The 19314-nt window shown below is 55.3% G+C and overlaps 1 protein-coding gene across 4 annotated transcripts in view; it reads right to left on the bottom strand.

Moving 5' to 3' along the window:
• Nucleotides 1-19314, bottom strand: part of SORCS2 (sortilin related VPS10 domain containing receptor 2) — a 556509-nt gene that overhangs the window by 185434 nt on the left and 351761 nt on the right. For all 4 annotated transcript variants that reach the window (XM_082391438.1, XM_082391436.1, XM_082391437.1 and 1 more), the window contains one exon: nucleotides 1431-1530. In XM_082391438.1, the coding sequence (XP_082247564.1) occupies nucleotides 1431-1530 (100 nt within the window). The remainder of the gene's footprint in view (nucleotides 1-1430; nucleotides 1531-19314) is intronic.

Genomic DNA, 19314 nt, shown 5'->3' with positions numbered 1-19314 from the left:
AGCTCTGGACCCACATGAGGCTGGGGTCAAATCCAGGCCTCCCACCACCAGCCGTGTGATTAAGTGCTAAGTCTCACCTTCCTATGCCTCAGTTTTCTGCCCTGGAAAATGGGATAATAACACCTCCTTCCTAGGCCCCTGTGGGACAGAGTGAGATCGTGCACGTGAAGTCCCCGAGCAGGGCCCAGGGAGACCCGGGCACTGGCAAAACCAAACCCCTGCCTCTCTCCGTTCAGTCCCGAGTCCCCTCCGGGCAGGCGCCAGTGTCCCTGTGAAGTTCTCCCCTCTCCAGCAGCCCTCCCCACCTCTGCATTCCAATTCTGTCCATCAGGAAGCTTTTATAGCAGTAAAAGTCAAGGAAGGGGGTCGGCGGAGGGGGGAGACCTGCTTTAGAAAGCTGACATCCCATTAAAAAGTGCCATCAAGATTCCCTGGACAGCCCCCAGTGAATGGCAATGCACGTCAGTCTTCACGTCCCGTAAACTCTACGATGGGGCCTTGGTCCCTGCAGAACCTGCCAAGTTCACGCACACACCGACTCCTCTGAGCCCAATAACCTGCCGTCAGCGTGACCGGCAAACCCCCCAGTGTCCTCCGCATCCAGCCATCTGGCAATGATGACTGTCTTCCCGGGACGCTCATCAGTCTACAGAGGTTTTCCGGGCTCTACGTCGCGTCAGAGCATCTATCGGTGCCCGTGGGCTGGGCTCGTAAGCAAGGGCTGGGCTCTGGGTTCTAATCCCCAATGTCACAACTCTCTGGGGTTACATCCCATTTCCCAGGAGGAACCTGATCCGTCCAAGTTCCCCTCTGTGACAGTGATCTACTTCCCTGCATGGAGTCACGTGCACAGGACGGCTCTGCCCTGGGTGCTTCCTCTGACCTCAGTCTGGGGTCCCGAGGTGGCTAGGAGACAACCATGGCTTTGCAAAAGGGTCTTCTCACGGAACCTGGCGGAGGTGGCCGTAGCCTGGAAATGACAAAGTTCCCTGATCCACAGTCAGGCAGACAGCAGAGTCAGAAGACACGCTCAGACCAAGAAAACAGAAAGTAAAGCTCAGATGAGACACCAAAGCCAAATCAAAACCAAATCAACAAATAAAAAACCCTGCAGGAGATCGGGACTGTTCTTCACTGCTTTCCAAGGACGCCAAACCAAAGAGAGATATTCTTTCTCTCCTCCAGAGTGGCCACTCCTGCCCCTACCCGGCTTTACCTGGATGGATGCTGGCCCAGGGCCGGGGAAAACAAACGCACCAGGTCAACCTTTCTCCCGAGGCCCAGCTGCTGCTTTGAAACTTAATTCATCCATATGAATTAAGGCGGAAGCGGGAGGGGTGACGCAGAGAGCTGGGAGGTAAACACCTCCGCCCCGCTGTCAGGATCCTGGAGAAGCAAGGCAGCAGCGGCTCCCGCTGTGCAGAGCCTACCTTTCTCTTGTTGGTCGGGCAGATGTAGAAGTTGTCGATGACGGTAGTGACGCCAGGCTGAAGGGTAAGCTTGGTGTAGGTTGTCCCGAAGTCCGATGACCTGGGAGGACAGGAAGACAGCTGTCAGTGACAGGCCCCTGCACGTGCAGTTATCCAGCCTACACGGTGTCCCCCGCCAGTGTGGGTGCAGCGCCCAGGACACCCTCGGGTGTATCCTCTCCCTTTCCCCGGAGCAGCATGCCCCAGGGGGCCAGGAGGAGACTGGGGCTCCCTCGGGGACACCCAGGACGAGCCCAGGTCTGGAGCTGCGAATGTCAGCCAGCCTTCCCACGAGCCACCTGCCCTGGGCGGTCCACAGTCTATGTTAGCTTTACTGTATCTGCGTCTCACTGGTCACGAAGGGTCTCATATGTACTGGCCACGTCTAGGTCCGTCCATCTTTTTGATTCCTCGGAAAACCTGGACAGATATGTCACTATGTCCATCTCGAAGATGACCAGAGGACCAGGAGGAGGCTTGGAGGGGATACATCCTTGCCTGAAATCACTCAGCTAACAAGTGGCCGACTCAGGATGCGAGCACGGGCTCCCCACGAACAGCTGGAGTCGTGTTTGCTCTCTAGAAGTTCCCCGCTGCCCTGAGGCCTGTCTGCTTGTCTGTTTCCCTCTCTGGACCCTGAGTTCTTCCAGGGAGCGGCACCCTCCGCCCTGACCATGTGCACCCACAGGGCTGCAGGGGCGGCAGCAGGTACCCAAGCTCCAGAGCTGCTGGGAATCAGACCCCAATCCCTATGCCGGCCAGTGGGTGTCAGCATCCGCTCGCCACAGCCAGGCCGGGGCCAGTCCCTGCCGCCCAGGGGGGTGCCCACTTTCCTGTCTGTAAGGCAAGGGCTGCAGGAGAGAATCTCTGAGATCTAACCTCCGCCCAGAGCGGCCGCAGCAGTGAGAGGGAGATAAGGCATCACGGGCAATTTCACAGCAACCAACACGTCGGGACATGGGATTAATTCCATGCTGAAGCTCAGCACCCTCCGCTGAGCTCAGCTCAGTGACTCTGGGCCCAGCACTCCTTGTGACCAGCTGGTTAAAACGTGCTGTGGCTGCAGAGAGCTGGAGACATGGTCAGGCCCAGGCCGCACTTGCCTCCAGTCCTTAAACCAACGTGCGTTATTCCAGAGACCTCAGCTTCTCCCAGGGTGTCCTGTCTTCTGACCAGTCAGGACTCACCCCAAGGCGGGGACGGGGCCAGGAATGGGGGCCCAAGGCTACTGAGGCCTGCCGCGCTGGGGCCCCTCGGGCCCGTCCATCTTTCTGATCACCACTGAGACCGGCCTGCATGGAGCTGAGCTCCAGGGCCAAGGGCGGCCGATCCCAGCTGATGGGAGGTGGAAGGGGGGCCGGGCAGTCACCTGGATTCCTGTCCTCGGACCCTAGCACCGCGTGGAGCCCGGCCTGCAGGCGGCCCAAGCAGCCCCTTCCCCTCTCTGGGCCCACGGAGGGGCTGGACCAGGCCGTGAGTGTCAGACTTGCCCAGTGTAGCCTGGGCTCCTGGGGGAGCCCTGGAGCTGCTCAACGTAAACACCGCACCCCACTGGCAGTCTTTCAATTCCATCCCATAGTACATCCTCAGCACTTTCTACAGGGATGTACTTCCTCTCTACTTCTTCCCCAAGCCTTCCGTTTCACTGAGGCCCCAGGAAGGTGGGCTGTGTTTGTGGCCTTTGTGCTCAGGGGCCCCATGTCCCTGGAAGTCCTCAGGCCCCAAGATCCTTCCCAGGCCAGGAGAGAAGGCAGCCCCTGCCCTCTGACTCCCAGGGAACTCCAGCAGGGGCCGCCCCGCCCGACCCCCAGTAGGGTCCCCTGGGCCTCTGCCCGCCCCTGGCCTCCCCAGGGAGGGCCGGCTGGAGAGAACAAAGCAGCCCCACTGGAGGTGTAATTAGGGAAGGACTTACTCTCAAAACCTCTGAGAATTGATTTTCTTTGGGAAGGAGGGAGTCAGAGGCCCATTAGCAGAGGATTGATCCAGAGACCCAGGAAATTCTAGAACCGCCCCCGACCCCGAAACAAATAGCTGTGCTTAGGAGCTCGGTGCCTGGTAACCTCTGAGCCTCTTGGTCCCTCACCTCTACCCCAACCAGCATCTCTAAGACCTGCGATTGATTCTGCCTTCCAGACACGGGGCAGTCCACTCCTCCCCTCCATCCTGACACCCACCTGCCCCAGCCCAGCTGCCTCCCCGGGGTCCAGCCTCCCCCCTAGTCCCCCGCCTGTGGCCACAGCAGCCTGTTTGCACCTGCTCACTCAAGGGCACCTGCTGGTGTGGGCCCACAGCAGGGAGCAAGTGGGATCTAGGCCCTGCTGCCCGGGAACCTACATTCTAGTGGGGCCCGGGGACGAGGGTGATAAATAGATAAGCAAAAATATAGCCATGTCAGAGGAGATAAGGGCTGGGAAGAAGAATAAACAGGGTAGGGGGATGGAGGGGGCAGCGGACTGCTGTCTCAGAGAGCGTGGCAGGGAAGGGCCCTCAGACCAGTGATGTCTGGGCTGAGACGGGAAGGAAGGAAGAGAAAGTGCTATGCGCCTGGCTGCGGGAAAGCCACCTGTACTGGGTTAAGTAATGTCTCCCCCAAATTTATGTCTACCCAGAACCCGTGAATGTGACCTTTATTTGCAAATAGGGTCTTTGCAGATGGAATTAAGTTAAGATGAGGTCATACTAGAGTAGGATGGGCCGCAATCCAATGACTGGTGTCATTCAAAGAAGGAAGTGTGCGCAGAGACACACAGACACACAGGGAGAACGTCATGTGACCTTGGGGACAGGCAAGGACACCAAGGATTGCCAGCCACCCCCAGAAGACTGGAGAGGGGCACGGAGCAGATTTCCCCTAGATCCTCCAGAAGGAACCAACCCTGCCGACACCTGGATCCCAGCCTCTAGACCGCAGACAACAACTTCCATTGTCTAAAGGCAGCCAGTGTGTGGTACTTTGCATGGCAGCCGGAGGAACTAGTACAGCATCGCAGGTAGAGGGAAGGGCAGGAACAAAGGCCCTGAGGACGGGGGCCCCTCTCCCTTCTCTCTGGACAGGGAAGGATGGATCTGTTTAAAGCAAAGTCCTACCACTGCCTCACCAGCTATGGCAGCGTCAGAAACACCTCACTCCGCCAGACAATGCAAATCCAATTCCTCAGATAGCCATTAGCCCCAAGTTCCAGGCCACCTGCCAGAGACTGGGACATCAGTTCATTCATTCATTCATTCATTCACTCTTTCATTCAACATTTGTTCAGCTCTTTTATGCTTTAAGCATCACACTGGGACTGGGAATTCAGATTTCTTTATTTGTTCAAATTCATTCCTGCCACATACGTTTATTGAGTACCTACTATGCGCCAGTCACTTCATCCCCTGGTGAGTAGGACAGACACTGTGGGACAGAGAGAGCAGACAGATGGACACATCCAGAGAGCCTTGGGAGACTCTAAGGGGGACGTCACACCACCCGGGGCCAGGGGCCATCCTCGGCTGCCCCGCCCCCATACTGCCCCCACTGCCCAGCTAATCCATCTTGCTGACTCTTCCTCCTAGATCATTTACATTGCATCCCAACACCTCCATCGCCCCATCCCAGGCCCTCTTCATCTCCCACCGTCCTTGAGGGGGTCCTGGTGGACAACAGGCTCCGAGGAGAGGGAGGCCGACGCTGGCTGGGGGGGCCGTCACCAAGGAGGGGACTGTAGAGTTTCCAGTGGGTGCTGGAACAAATTACCACAAACTCAGCGACTTAAAATAAGGCACATGCATTATCATACAGTTCTGGCGGTCAGAAGTCCAAAATGGTCTTATGCGCTGAAATCAAGGCCTCTGCACCTTCTGGAAGCTTCAGGGGAAAATCCGTTTCCTTGCCTTTTCCAGCTTCCAGAGGTGCCTGCATTCTGTGGCTTGTGGCCCATCCTCCACCTTCGAAGCAAACCCTCCAGTCTCTGCTTCCATTGTCACATCTCTTTCACCTGTAGTCAAATCTCCCCTTGACTCCTTCTGTGACGACCCTTGTGATTACACAGGGCCCACAGGGCTAATCTAGCATCATCTCCCCAGTGCCCCATCTTTTTTTTTTTTTTTTTTTTTTGGCCTCGCCGCGCACGTTGCGGGATCTTAGTTCCCCTAGGGCCACAGCAGTGAAAGTGCAGAGTCTTAACCCCTGGACCGCCAGGGAACTCCCTCCCAATCTCCCCATCTTAATCACACCTGCAAAGTCCCCTTTGCCACGTGACATATTCACAGGCTCCAGGGATTAGGATGTGATATCTTTGGGGGGTATTATTCCTCCTTCCACAGGTGGGCATTGGAGCCAGGTCTAAGGTAGGGCTTTGGAGCAGGGTGGGGAGCAGGAGGGGCTACAGTGAATTGTGAGAGAGATGACAGGGCCAGAGGCTGACAAGGTGGATGACAGGGGCAGATGTGAACGACCCCAGATGCCACAGAGAGATCTGGACCTGCTCTGGGTTACAGCCCCCGCTAGTAGAGAAAAAAGAATGTAAACTATTTTGAACTTCCCTGGTGGTGCAGTGGTTAGGAATCCACCTGCCAATGCAGGGGACACGGGTTTGAGCCCTGGTCGGGGAAGATCCTACAGGCTGCGGAGCAACTAAGCCCGTGCGCCACAGCTACTGAGCCCATGTGCCACAAGTACTGAAGCCCAAGCGCCTAGAGCCCGTGCTCCACAACAAGAGAAGCCACCGCAATGAGAAGCCTGTGCACTGCAACAAAGAGTAGCCCCCGCTCACCGCAACTAGAGAAAGCCCGTGTACAGCAACGGAGACCCAACGGCCAAAATTAAATAAATAAATTTTAAAAAAAAGAATGTAAACTATTTCATTATAATGTTATATTGATTGCATGTTGACATAATATTGTGGATATACTGAGTTAAAGTCTATTATTAAGATTAATTGCACCTGTTTCTTTAGTTAATAGAGTTAAATTTCTAAGAGCAGTTTGGGGTTCACAGCTAAACAGAGGAAGGTGCAGAGATTTCCCGTGTCCCCCCTGCCCCCAAACGTGCATAATCTCCATCACGTCATGCACCTCCCTCCCCCGCCAGAGCAGCACGTGTGTTACAGCTGATGAACCGATACTGACACACCATCATCACCCAGAGTCTATAGCTTATGTGAGGGGTCACTCTTGGGTTGACATTCTATGGACAAGTGTACAGTGACATATGTCCACCATTATAGTGTCATACAAAGTAGTGTCACTGCCCTAAAATGCCCTGGGCTCGCCTATGCACCCTCCCTCCCTGCCCCACCCCCATAACCACTGATCTTTTCACCGTCTCCATAGTTCTGCCTTTTCTAGAATGTCATCTATTGGTCTGTAGCCTTTTCAGACTGGCTTTTCTTACTTAGTAATATGCCTTTAAGGTTCCTCCAGCTCTTTTCAGGTCCCCGGTTTCTACTTTTTAATGACAATCCACGCGTGGCTTGCATCCTATTCCTACCGGATTCACTGGTCTGGCCACAGGCTGAGGCTGTGGGTGGAGTCTGCAGGGTGTTAGCGGGGTTCTGCAGGGTCAGGTCCATGCCCCCATCTGGAAGGGGATGAGTGGAGTGACCGTGGGAGAAGTGTTAGACGGTGTCTCAAAGCCCGCATGGTAGGAGTTTGTCATCGCTACTATTTTAGGAAGACTGGGGTGACCCCGGGTGGGACACATGACTGAGGCGGAGGGAGTGGCAGTGGAGAGGAGCAGAAAGGAAGGGCAGGGCACACGCCCGGGAGCTGGGGATGGCAAGGTGTAAGGCCGAGGGAGGAGATGGGAGGCGACCCGGGTAGCACGGAGGATGGAGGGCGCTGCTTCAGACGGGGTGTGGCTCGGGGAAGTCAGGACAGCCCCTGGGTGAGGCTCACTCACCAGCACCCACTAAGCCTGCAGGGCACGGCGGGGCTCGAAGATGGGCGAGTTCAGAGCAGCACGTGTCTCCCTGTGTCCACGGCCTGGGCCACCTCCTCGCCTGGCACTGGTCAGGGGGGTCCTGAGATCCCGTGAGGCCAAGAAGAAGGGGTCTGGCGGTCAGGGGTCTGGCCATGCCCCCTCGCTGCTACTGAGAGTGAGCTCCCGGGCTCACACTCAGGATGGGGCATCGGTTTCCCCTCGAAGCATCAGAGAGTTGGAGTCAGGGGTCCCTGGGGTCCCCATGAATGGAAAAGGCAGTGGTCACATGCCCTTCACCTGCAGTGTCCTTGCCTGTTCCCTGGGCTCCCGGCCTCCCCGACCCCGAGGCCAGTCCTTGGGGAAATGCTTGCCCAGGCAGACCTCGTTGCCTGAGGCCACGCAGGTATCTATATTTCACTTCATTATTTCCCAAGACCGCTTGTTTCTCAAAGACTTCAAGTGAAGGAACAAGTCTAGCAGTGATGGTATCCGTGTTATGCAAGTTATTCCAAGAAAGGAAAGTGGAAAGTGACGGAGTGTTATGTGGTCCCTGCCTCGCCCTGTGTGTCTGAGGGCTGCTGAAAATAAGCACCACTCAGGATGCAAACCGGAGATGCCCAGGGACGCTCAAGATGCCCGATGATGGAGGATCCTGTCTCTTTCCCAGAGTGCGCAGATCTCTGTTATGAGCTCACCAAGCTTGAGACAAGGATGACTCAATTAAATGTCTTTCATTCCTGACTCTTATCTAAATCCCCCACAGCCCCAGGGCACCAACCCTGAATCTAATGCCACATCCTCCTGAAGTCCCTACAGATCACCCAGTTGGAGTGAGGACAGCGGTCACCAAGATCATCCAAGAATCCACAGGTCAGGCACACAGCCAGCACTCAATAAATGCTTGTTGGATTCCTACGGAGGTGCACCAGGTACCAGACCCGAAGGCTGTGTGACCTCGGGTGAGAGGGTATCCCACTCTGGGCAAGTTTTCCATAGAAACTGAGGGGACTGGATTTGATTAATGTCTGAGCACCAGCCAAAAGTGACCCCTGAACTTGCCTGTTGGGGAGAGACTCCCCCTCTCATCTCAGGATCGTGAAAATGCCTGTGAGAGCTCTCCATGTCCAGAAGGAAGGATAGAAGGGAGGGAGGAAGGGGAGGAGGGAAAAAGGAGGGTGGGGGAAGGGAAGAGGAGGGGGAAGGAGGGAGAAGTGTGGAGGAACAGCCCTCACCCTGGGTCTCCTCTGTGCCAGGCTTCCTCCCCACACCCACCCCAAACTTCCCCAGCACTAATACCATCTCCAAGTTCTTCTAACTGCACCTCAGAAAGTGATCATCCAATCTAGATTTATTCAAATTAAAAATTTTGGAAAAAAAAACCAGACTCTAAAATAGGGCAAATAGATACATGGAAGACAAGCGCAGTTGGAAAATTTCTATTTGAAAGTCGGCTGCTTAATTGCTGTCTGTACATATTCACTTTTTTAAAAATTATTTAATTAAGCCATTTTCATACTCTATAATTATTTCATTGGCAGGGACATATGTTCAGCTCCGGCCCCTCCCCCTGTGCGGATGAGCCCCCAGCTCCCACGGCCTCCCGGTTACTTTGGGAAACCACACAGGTGGGAAACGGGAGCGCCCCCTGCGTGGCTGGTACCACCTGCAAGCATGTGGCCTTGGGCAAGGCCTGGACCTCTGCGAGACTCGGTTTGTTTATCTGTAAAAGCGGTCAACGGCACAGACCTCAGATACCCACCGTGAGACTGGAGCCGGTGTGAGGAGGGAGAACACAAGGCGGGCTCGTGGTCACGGGCAGGTGACAGGTCCCCGCATCACGGAGCCTCCTGAGGGGCACTGATGCCGCACCGTATCCGTGTGGACCTCGCTCTCGCCGGAGGCGTGGCTGTGTGGACTCGCCTCACGCGCCCTGACGATTACCCAGAGGACCGGCACTAGCCCTGCACTGTCGGTGTGCAAAGCACCCGGGCAGACCCCAAAGCCACACCAGGGATAGGAACTCCCACCTGCGCTTTTCATGTGGGGAAACTGAGGCCCAGCAAGGAAGGGACGTATGCAGGGTCCCCTGGGGATCTGTGGCACAGCCGGGACTCAATCTCGGTCTCCGGGCGTCCACCCTGGGCCCTCCCACCAGAGGAGGTGACGTGTGTTAGGATGGTTTCCCAGCTGATCGCCCTGCTGAACTTTAGTCTGTGATGTGAGACGAGAAGGGACGGATGTCGAGAGGCCACCAGCCAGGGGCCACCCTTGTCCTCAGGAACCGACAACTCCAGGGGCCCTGGAAAGACGAGGCTTTGATCCGCTGCCCGGGACTGACAAATAAACCCTCTTGGGATCAGCCAGGGAGAGAGAATTAAGGTGGCCCGGGGCACTGATAGGCCGGTCAAGTCATTCAAGAAAATTCCGTGACGTGGCTAGAGATTCTGAGCGTGAAACGGGGAGTCGGGTGCCAGCCAGGTGGGTGAGCCGAGGGAAGGGGTCTCAGCCTGCCCTCAAGGGGGCGCGATGGCAGTGGTGGGGCGACGCCAGGCAAGTTGCCCCGAGGATCTGAGAGCGTGGTCTCCCTGCAACGGGAAAGGCCTCTTGGGGGGATTAATAGACACAGGGGCTCACACGCTCTGGACACCAGGCCAAGGGCGGAGCTCAGCCTCCCAGGAACAGGACGATAGCATCGACCAGGAGCATGCCTTCCCATTTTACAGGTGAGGAAACTGAGGCTCAAGGCATATCACCTGCCTTGCTCAGGGTCACACGGCAACTACAGGAAACTCAGTTTAAGCCCAAGCTGTTGGCTCAAGTCTGCCTTCTCTGCTGTACCCCAGGCCATCCCCCGGGCATGCACTCCTGTCCCTGGGGATGCTAACAGGGCCGGGCACCCACCCTGCGTGTCTGGACTTTCTGACTCTATTTCTTCCTCTCGCAGAGCCTGGCGGGTGATGCTCTCTGCCGTGTCAGCATTTGCACACTGACCGCAGCCCTTCCCCGCTCAGTAGTCCTGTTAGTATTACCTATGGGTTTTCTCCCTGGCTTAGGGCTTCTCCTTAACTCAAGCCCAGTCTTTTTTTCTTTTTTTAATTTATTTCATTGAAGTATTGTTGAGTTACAATGTTGTGTTAATTTCTGCTATACAGTAAAGTGATTCAGTTATGCATATATATACATTCTTTTTCATATTCTTTTCCATTTTGGTTTATCCCAGGATATTGAATATATTTCTCTGTGCTATACAGTAGGACCTTGCTGTTTATCCATTCTCTATATAATAGTTTGCACCTGCTAACCCCAAACTCCCACTCCATCCCTCCCCCAACCCCCTCCCCCTTGGTAACCACAAGTCTGTTCTCTGAGTCTCTTTCTGTTTCATAGATAAGTTCATTTGTGTCGTATTTTAGATTCCACATGTAAGTGATATCATATGATATTTGTCTGTCTCTGTCTGACTTACTTCGCTTAGTATGATCATCTCTAGGTCCATCCATGTTGCTGCAAATGGCATTATTTCATTCTTTTTTATGGCTGAGTAGTAGTCCATTGCATATATGTACCACATCTTCTTTATCCATTCATCTGTCATTGGCCGTTGAGGTTGTTTCCATGTCTTGAACGCAAGCCCAATCCTAAGAGAGCCCAGGCAGTGTTCTGTGCCGGCCCAGAGGAGCACCCTAGCAGGGGCCCCAGATCTTCCAGCTCGAACTCACAGTCACGTGCCAGTGCCCGCCTCTCTGAGTCCATCCCGGGAGCTCGTCTCCCAGCCAGCCCTTCCACATGTGGTTTCTAGCCCCCCTGCCGTGGCTCTGCTGATGCTCTGTGCCCACGTGTGTTAGGTGCTGTGAAGTCAGTGGATCTTTCCAGAATGAAGTTGGGCTGGGCAGGGCCTGGTCCCAGGGACGGCCTCAGTATCCCTGCCTGCAGCTCTACCAGCAACTTAGGGATGGAAATTGGTGCAGAGCCCGGGGACCAGGCCACCCTGCAAGGCTGCTCGCAGGACTTTCTGCTCAAGCTGGCTCCCAGCCAGCTGCACCTCCTTACTCCACAGTAAGGGTCACCTCCCTTTCAATGAATCCCTGAGATGAGTGATTCCCTCAGCTCAAGAATGCCTTCCAACACACCCTTCCCCAGCGCCTATTCTGTGCCGGCTTTGCGCCGAGCGCGGAGTGCAGAGGGGGTGGGCGGGCGTTTCCACGGCTGGTGGTGCCAGTGCAACTGTACTTCCTGTTCAGATCCTGAAATAATTCCACACCCATCAGTCAGCAGACACAGCCCACACCCCTCCTCCTGGATGCTGTCCCTCCCAAGACCTTCTCACAGACCAGGAGGAAAGGGCTTACACCCAGCTTAGCAGGGGGCCACCAGGAGCCTGCTCTGGGCTGTGCCAGCGCCCACACTGAAGGAGCAAAGCTCCTGCCACAGCTGGTGAGGAGCAGGGCAGGGCAGCCGCCTCTGGGGAGCCCCAGGTCCTGGGGGCGGGGCTGAAGCACAAGAAAAGCACCTTGGATATGCACCCAAAGAGGAGGTCAGAGCCCGAAACGTGCCAGGAGCTCTCAAAGACTGGGGAAGGTGCCAGGAGCTCCCAGGGAAACTGGGGAAGGTGCTAGATGCTCCCAGGGAACCTGGCGAAGGCTCTGTATGTGCCTGGGGGTCTGGGGAGGCCTGGCGGAGGAGCTGGCAGGAACTGAGGAGGGAAGGGGAGGAAGAGGGTACTGGACAAAGGGGTGGGAGTGATTCCTGAAGCGCCCCCGACAATCAGCCTCAGGTGCTGGCTGCTCTGTGCAGCTGTAGTGAAGCAATGAGGGCCCGAGGCCCAGGCAGAGGCTATGGAGTAGCCAAGGTCCAGAGCCCGGAGGAGACACAAGTAATGCACAGGGACCTCAGCCCTGACCAGGCGGCCGGGGCTGAGGCTGCTGCAGGCCCAGGATAAAGACGCTGGCTGGGTGACCTCATCTAATCTCCATTCCAGCCAGCGACTCTCAAGGCACAAATGAAGAAACCGAGATGCAAGCAGATGGAGTCTCTTGCTCGGCTCATAAGGGACAAAGTGAGACTGTGTCCTACGTGGGTTCTAAACTGGGCAACTTCTACCGGCTTCCAGCTCTATGAGTGGTTCTGTCGGTTTTATTTCTGGAGGTTTTAAGATGACCCGAGGTGGGACCTTTGCCATGGCTCTTTTCCCAGCTGGTGGGGTCCTTAGAAGTGGGTTGGAACCATCGGGACTAAATGAGGGCTGTGTCCCCGGCAGTGTCCCTGGGCAGTGTCCTGGGGTGGGCAGAGCTCACCTGGCTCAGGCAGGGCTGCCTGCGGCTCACCTTGACACACAGGCCTCATCAAAGCCCAGCAGACGTCCCTGCTTTTACAGCCGCTCTGCAAGCCCTCAGTCGGGCACACCTGCAAAGGCCAAGGCGAGTCTGGAGACCCTGACGCGGAGGGGGCGTGGAGAGGCTGGGAAAGCAGTGTTTGTCGCCTTGGATTTTGCCGGGAAGGACACACAAGCACGTCCTACAAACGGGACAGGCCAGTTGCTACCCAGGAACGGGCCCTGCCGTGTCCAGCTTCTTTCCCCCGCTACCCGGGGTGAAGTGCACTGATGCACACGATCTCCCAGGGAACCCGCCGATTTGGGAGGATGCCAGGCCCCTCCAAAGCCCAGAAGGGTCATTTCAAATAGGAAGCACCCAAATATAATGAGACAAATCATAACACGAAATGACCTGCTGCAGACCAGATAACGCAGCTCCGAAGAGCTTCCCAATCCAGCAGCTGCCTCATTGTGGAACTGGGGGTGCAGCTAGGAATTCCCAGCAGGAGTGGGGAGGGCAGAGGAGCCGGAAGAAAGCTCGAGGCGGGGGAGTGGGAGCCACAAAATCTGGAACCGTGGCTTAGCATCAAAGCCGGTTGGGGGCTGGGCTGGGTTACGCTTCCCTTGTGAACTGGAATCTATCCTGAGGAAAATTCCTAAAATTTAGCAATCCACACCCAGGAAAATCTCCTTCCCTCACAGGCTGATACACCCTCCACTCTTCTTGGCATCATTTAAAAAATAATAGAATAAGAACAACAGAAGGCAGCTACAACAATAACAAGAAAAGAAGCTTCTATTTCAACCATCAGCTGGGTCCCGTCATCCCTCTGTACCTGTCCAGCCCTTGTCCGCAGGTGAACATATTTCTAGTATGGCCATTACGACATGTGCCCAAATTTTGGTCTGATTTTATAACTAAATGGTTGGCGTTTCCTGCCTGCTGTGTAATACTCCATCCAGGGCACGTGACATTACTGACAGGCCATTGGCTAGGATGAACTTTTTTAAAGCCTCTCTAAAAATACTGAGAGCTTACTATGTGCTGTGCATTTTGGAAATTGACTTCTTTGTATTCTCCTATTAGTTCTATTGCAAGCCCCTCTGCCCTTTATAAAAATTTTCATTGCTTTAACACATGCTGGATTACTCCCTAGGATCAAGTTCCAGGAGCGGGGCTCTAAGCTTCTGCATGGCTTTTCAAAAGTGTACTCTTAGATCCAAGAAACTCTTACAAGTCAATATTTTAAAAACAAGGGTCCTCATTTATTCTTAGGGGGTCCTGGCATAAAATGGTAACATTTTTATATGCCAATTCCCGAGTTATAGAACCTGACACTCTAAATTGATTTTTTGAGTTAACTGTTGACTCTATCCAGTTTCTATTAAAGGCAGTGCAAATGATATACTGAACATTTTTAAAGAGGGAAAAGAATGTAAAGAGACATTAGCAGATGAGATATGAGCAATCTGGAAGGAAATTCTATTTTTAAACTGAACTCAGAGGAATATTTCAATACAAAGTCCAAAAACTAAGCAGGAAATAAGACAGGTTGAACACAACTCCCGGTCTCAGTAAACATCAAAGAAATGCTGTAAGTCATGAAATCGGGGGCATTCGACTGACACTCTTTAATGGCAAAAAGATCATGGAATACAAAACAAAGGTTGATTCAATGACAAAACTGAATAGTTAAGTCAGTAACCTACAGATTTCCATTTCCAAACTGTGTCCTTAAAGACACACTCTCCCACACCTGCCCCCGGGTTTCTGCAGGCCCTTGGCCTCCCATTCCTCAGCAGGAGGCCCCCTGACCTGCTCTGGGTTGAAGTTTTGAGATCTGGGCTTGCAGATGCCCCCATCCTTTGCTAATCCTGGATCTTGGACAAGTCAACCAACATCTCTGAGACTTAACTTGCTTGTGATATCAGGTGGCAGTAATAAGAATAATGGTAATCATCATGAATTAATACTCATCCATAATTATTCCCCCATACGTCAAGTTGCATGCTGAGTGCCTTGGATGGACCAGCTCTCTTAATCTTCCCAACCCTCTACATGGTAAGGACGAGGCACCATCCCATTTTCCAGAGGAGGAGACTGAGGCACAGAGAGGTGAAGTAGTAAGTGGCAGAGCTGAGTGTGAACCCCAGCGGTCTGGCCCTGAGCCCATGAACTTCAACCCCACCACATGTCGTCCCCCAGTCCTCACCAGGAACCACTTTCCAGAAGGGAGGGTGTGAAAGGAGAGGCCTCTCCAACGTGTACCTGCATGCGTGGCTGTAGATGGGGGAGTCGAACAGGGAGACGGAAGCACCCAGAGGAGGTGGAGGCTCCTTGCGAATCGGGAACTTCCCCTTCCTGGTCCGGCTGGGGGCAGGAGGTGAGCCTGGCCCAGGTCCATCGGGGGCGGGGGGCACGCCATCTCCCCAGGAAGCACCCTGCCCTCCCACTCACGCAGTCCTGCGGGGGCCCTGTGTGCATCAACCGTATACAAGGACGGGGCCCTCCACGGAGGGTAAGAAGCACCTCTGCGTTCACACCCGCACGGCCTGTGTTCTCCCAGCCGATAGGACCTGCAGACGTGCCAGCCAGAGGCCCAAAGTGCTCTGTCCCTCCAACCTGCGCTGGTTTCCTCTTCTCCCAAATCATGCAAATCACCCTCTGAACAACCTCCAGCGTGTCCCTAGGGCCTTCAGGATGGAGCCGGAGTCCCTCCCAATAGCAGGCTCTGGAAAAGCACACGGAGTGGGCGCTGTCAGCTATGCATTCTGCACAGGAGGGAAGCGGGACTCAGAGAGGAGACCCTTACTCATGGCAGAGCCTTCGGCAGGGGAAGACAGAACGCGTGAAGCCCTTGGACCCTCGCTTCCCTCCCACGCGGGTCCCCTTGCTGCCCTTCTGCAGGCCCGCCGTCCCCCGTGACACCTGCTCCGCCATAAATGGATTTCCTGTTCCCTTCACCCACCTGAATGCTCCCTGACGGCCAGGACAGTATCTGGCCAGCTCTCTGGCCCAACACCTCGCATGAAGTGAGTGCCAGTAAACGTTGGTTGAACGAGTGCATAAATGAATGAATGAGTGAATGAATGAATGACACAGTTCTCAACCAGACGCCGTCAGAGTTATTGCCGACGCCTCACATAAGCTCTCAGCACCCAACCCCACTGTAAGAACCAAGAGGGTCCTTGAAACCTCTGGGTCTCCGACCACACCCCTCCCATGAATACGACACAGGCCCAGAGAAGAGCAGTCACTTGTTCAAGTTCACACAGCAGCTGAGCAGCCAAGGGGGTGACTCTGACTGAGGTCTCCTGGCCCCAAGGTCAGCGTTTCTTTTTTTTTTTTTTTAAATATTTAATTATTTATTCATTTGGCTGTGCCGTGTCTTAGTTGCGGCATGCGGGATCTTCAGTTGTGGCATGAGAACTCTTAGCTGCGGCATGCGGGATCCAATTCCCTGACCAGGGATCAAACCCAGGCGCCCTGCATTGGGAGCACGGAGTCTTAGCCGCTGGACCACCAGGGAAGTCCCCGCCAAGGTCAGCCAAGACTCCAGGCTGTCTTGGGCAGACAGCTACAGGGCGGATGTTAGAATCATTCCCCACTCCTGCCTACAGTCAAGAAGACAAGACAGACCCACCCCCTCGCACCATCAAGCTCCAGAGACTTCTTCAAAATGCATCAGGTGAGTGATTTGGGAGCAGAGCACAAGCAGTTTGCAGCAGCGCATCTGTCCCTGCAGCCCCGGGGAGTCGGCAGGACAGACAGGCATCCAGACATCCTTCTCTGAATGTGCAGAGACAGCTCCCTGCCCACTGGGCAAATGCCCGAGCCTGCGCACCAGGTGCCCTGGGAGAGGGTGTGCTGGGGCCACAGCAACAGCCTGAGGAGGTGAGTAGCTCGGCCGAGGCCGTGCAGCGGAGCAGGGCCTGCGGAGCTCCCTACCCCATCCAGGCACTTTCCTGGCTGAGCCGGCGGCCAGCCCAGGAGAGGGCCACATCTTCCCCAGAGCCAATCTCCTGCAGGCACCTCCATGGTTAAAGCATCATTTGAAGAGAGCACCCGTGGTCCATGTCATGCTCACGTGGAGGGGGTGTGCTGACAGTCTGACACCACAGGCTGTGTGACCTGGAGCTGGTCACAGGAGTTACTGGACCTCAAGGGTCCCTTCTGTACAATGGGGACACGCCTTCCACCCCAGGGTCGTCACAAGGGTTAAAGGAAGTGACAAACCTGAACCTCCCAACACAGTAGCTGGCCTGGGATGCAGCCCTTCCCTTCCTCCCCCTCTGCGCCCCGCCCGGGAGCAGAAGGGATGTGGTGATGGTGCAGGAAGGGGTTAACTCAGCAGGTCCGGGTTGTCCAAACCCCGCACATTCCCAAGAAAAGTCTGGCCCTTGACTGGCACCCGGAAGGTCACCTCTAAGCCTTGGAAGGTCCTGCCTGTTAAGAGTGCCTCTGTGTCCTGAGGCCTTGGGCCGGCCAGTTAGTCTATGCTCACAGTATGATTCCTGGCGGGGTCTTGGGTCAGCGGGTCTCCGCTTTACCTCTGGAGGGGCTGGAGACTAAGGCCAGCCACAAGGCTACATGACCGACCCCCAGTAAAAACTCTGGACACCAAGACTCGGGTGAGTTTCCCCGGTTGGGGTCCTTCCTATGTGCTGTCACATGTCATCGCTCAGAGAATGAAGCCCGGTCCATATGGCCCAGGCAATGCGACCAGGGCCTTTGCACGTGCCGCTCTCCGTCCCAGAAGCCCACAGGGACTGACTCGGGACGGACTCCTCGCTGCATTCCAGACTCTGCTCGAATGCAACCTCACCGAGGAGAACGCCCTGCTCCTCCTACCCCAGTAACTCTCCCGCTTGGCTTTTGTCCACGGTGCATATTGCTACCTGACGCTGCACATGCATCTTGCTGATTTACTGTCTGTCTCCCTTTAGGACTTCAGCTCCCGGGAGAAGAGTGCTGGTGTCTGGTTTCCCTCCAGACTGGGAAGCTGCAGCAACATCTCCCTGCCCTGGGGGCCCCATCACTGATGCCGTCTTGGGGTTTTATTTCATGTGCGATCCAGGGTCAAGTTTTGTTTTCCCCCGAGGGCTGCTGCACTTACTGAAAATCCTCTTTCCCTCACTGCCCTGTGTAGCAACCTTGCTTGTAAGTCAGGGCTGGTTTGAGCTCACTCTGGGCCCGTGGAGCCGCCGGCCCCAGGTTTGCCGCCTGTGGGTCTGTCCCCCAGCTCCTGTGACCCTGTGAAAGCTGCAAGACCATGGCCCTCACCTCTGTGTCCCCTGCTCCCAGCCGAGCAGACAGTGAAAGTTTGCTGAAGTGAATGAAGGATGCCCAAACTATTTCCATCATGGCACTAAATGACAGTAAAAGTGCAGCGAGGGGCCGGCAGCGTCCCCCCCTCCCTTAGGCCCTCTCTCTGCAGAGGGGCCCCCTTGCTCCACCTCCACCCACGGGCGCCCTGTAATAACTTAATGCACTTGGTTCTCCAGGCAAGGAAACCAAAGTGGGTGGAAATTGGCAGAAAGTATTTCTCCAATTCCTAAGAATCCCATTTGAGAGTTAAATAATGACAAGATGCCTTTAAGCGCTTGAAATTTTTGAGCTAAGCCATTCTCAGGGAAGGCGCGTCATCCAGCAAGAATTGATGGTCTGCAGGAGGGGCGGGCGGGGAGGGAGGGCTTTGAACGGGGTGGCGGTCAGGCTGGGATCCGGCTCCTCTGAAGCATGCGGGCGTCACCCGGACCCGGGAATCCCACCCCACTGGCAGGACCTGCCACCCCTGCACTGCCTCGCCCTGGCTGCCTGCCAGCCTCTCTGTGCCCAGGGGCGCTGGCCAGACGGTGACAGCAGTCCCTGGCTCTGGCCAAGGTCCTGGCAGACCCCCTAAACTCCAAGCCCTGTGAATGGAGAATGTGGCCCTTCATCCACGCCTCACTCTTAGAACCAGGCTGAAACGGGGTTCCCCCTTCCAGGGGAGCTTCTGCTAGGAGTGCCATCTCAGCGGGGTGGGGTGTGAGGGCTTCTGCCACTGGGGCTGGAACTCCCACTCGTCCACAGCAAAGCTATTTTTAAAAGTCATGCAACTTAACACCTGTGTGCACGTCCTACTTTTTCAAAGTGCCCTCCTGCATTGTGACCACATAGGGTCCCATTTTAGAGACTAGAAAATCAAAATCAGAGAGGTTAAGTCACTTGCTCAGAAACCCACAGCGAGCAGGTGGAGAGGCAGGGTGGACCCAGGCCTGTCGCATCCTACAGCCCTCGACCTTCCCCTTCTGCCTGCAGAGAAAGCAGCGGCTATGGTCCTCTGAGCAACCCTGTGTTCCGGAAATAGTGCCGCGGGCTTTACCTGCAGACTCTCATCTCACCTTGCAGTCCGGAAGGAGGTGTGAGAATCTGCCATGAAAAAGGAAGAAACAAAACAGAGGTTCTGGGACCAGAAGCAGCGTGGCCAAGGCCCCATGGTCACTAACGGCCTCTGGGACAGGCTCCGATTTGGAAGAAAAGCTCCCACCACCTGGGGTTCTGGCCTTGCAGAGATGCAGGGGTGCGGCTCACAGAAGGACAGCCACACCTGCACGTGCCCATCAATAGAGGGCGCGACTCCTCCCAC

The sequence above is a fragment of the Balaenoptera borealis genome (genome assembly GCF_965194805.1).
Source record: "Balaenoptera borealis genome assembly, chromosome: 4".
Classification (NCBI taxonomy): Eukaryota; Metazoa; Chordata; class Mammalia; order Artiodactyla; family Balaenopteridae; genus Balaenoptera; species Balaenoptera borealis.
Note: the sequence above shows the minus strand (reverse complement) of the source record. Positions and strands in the feature narration are given on the sequence as shown.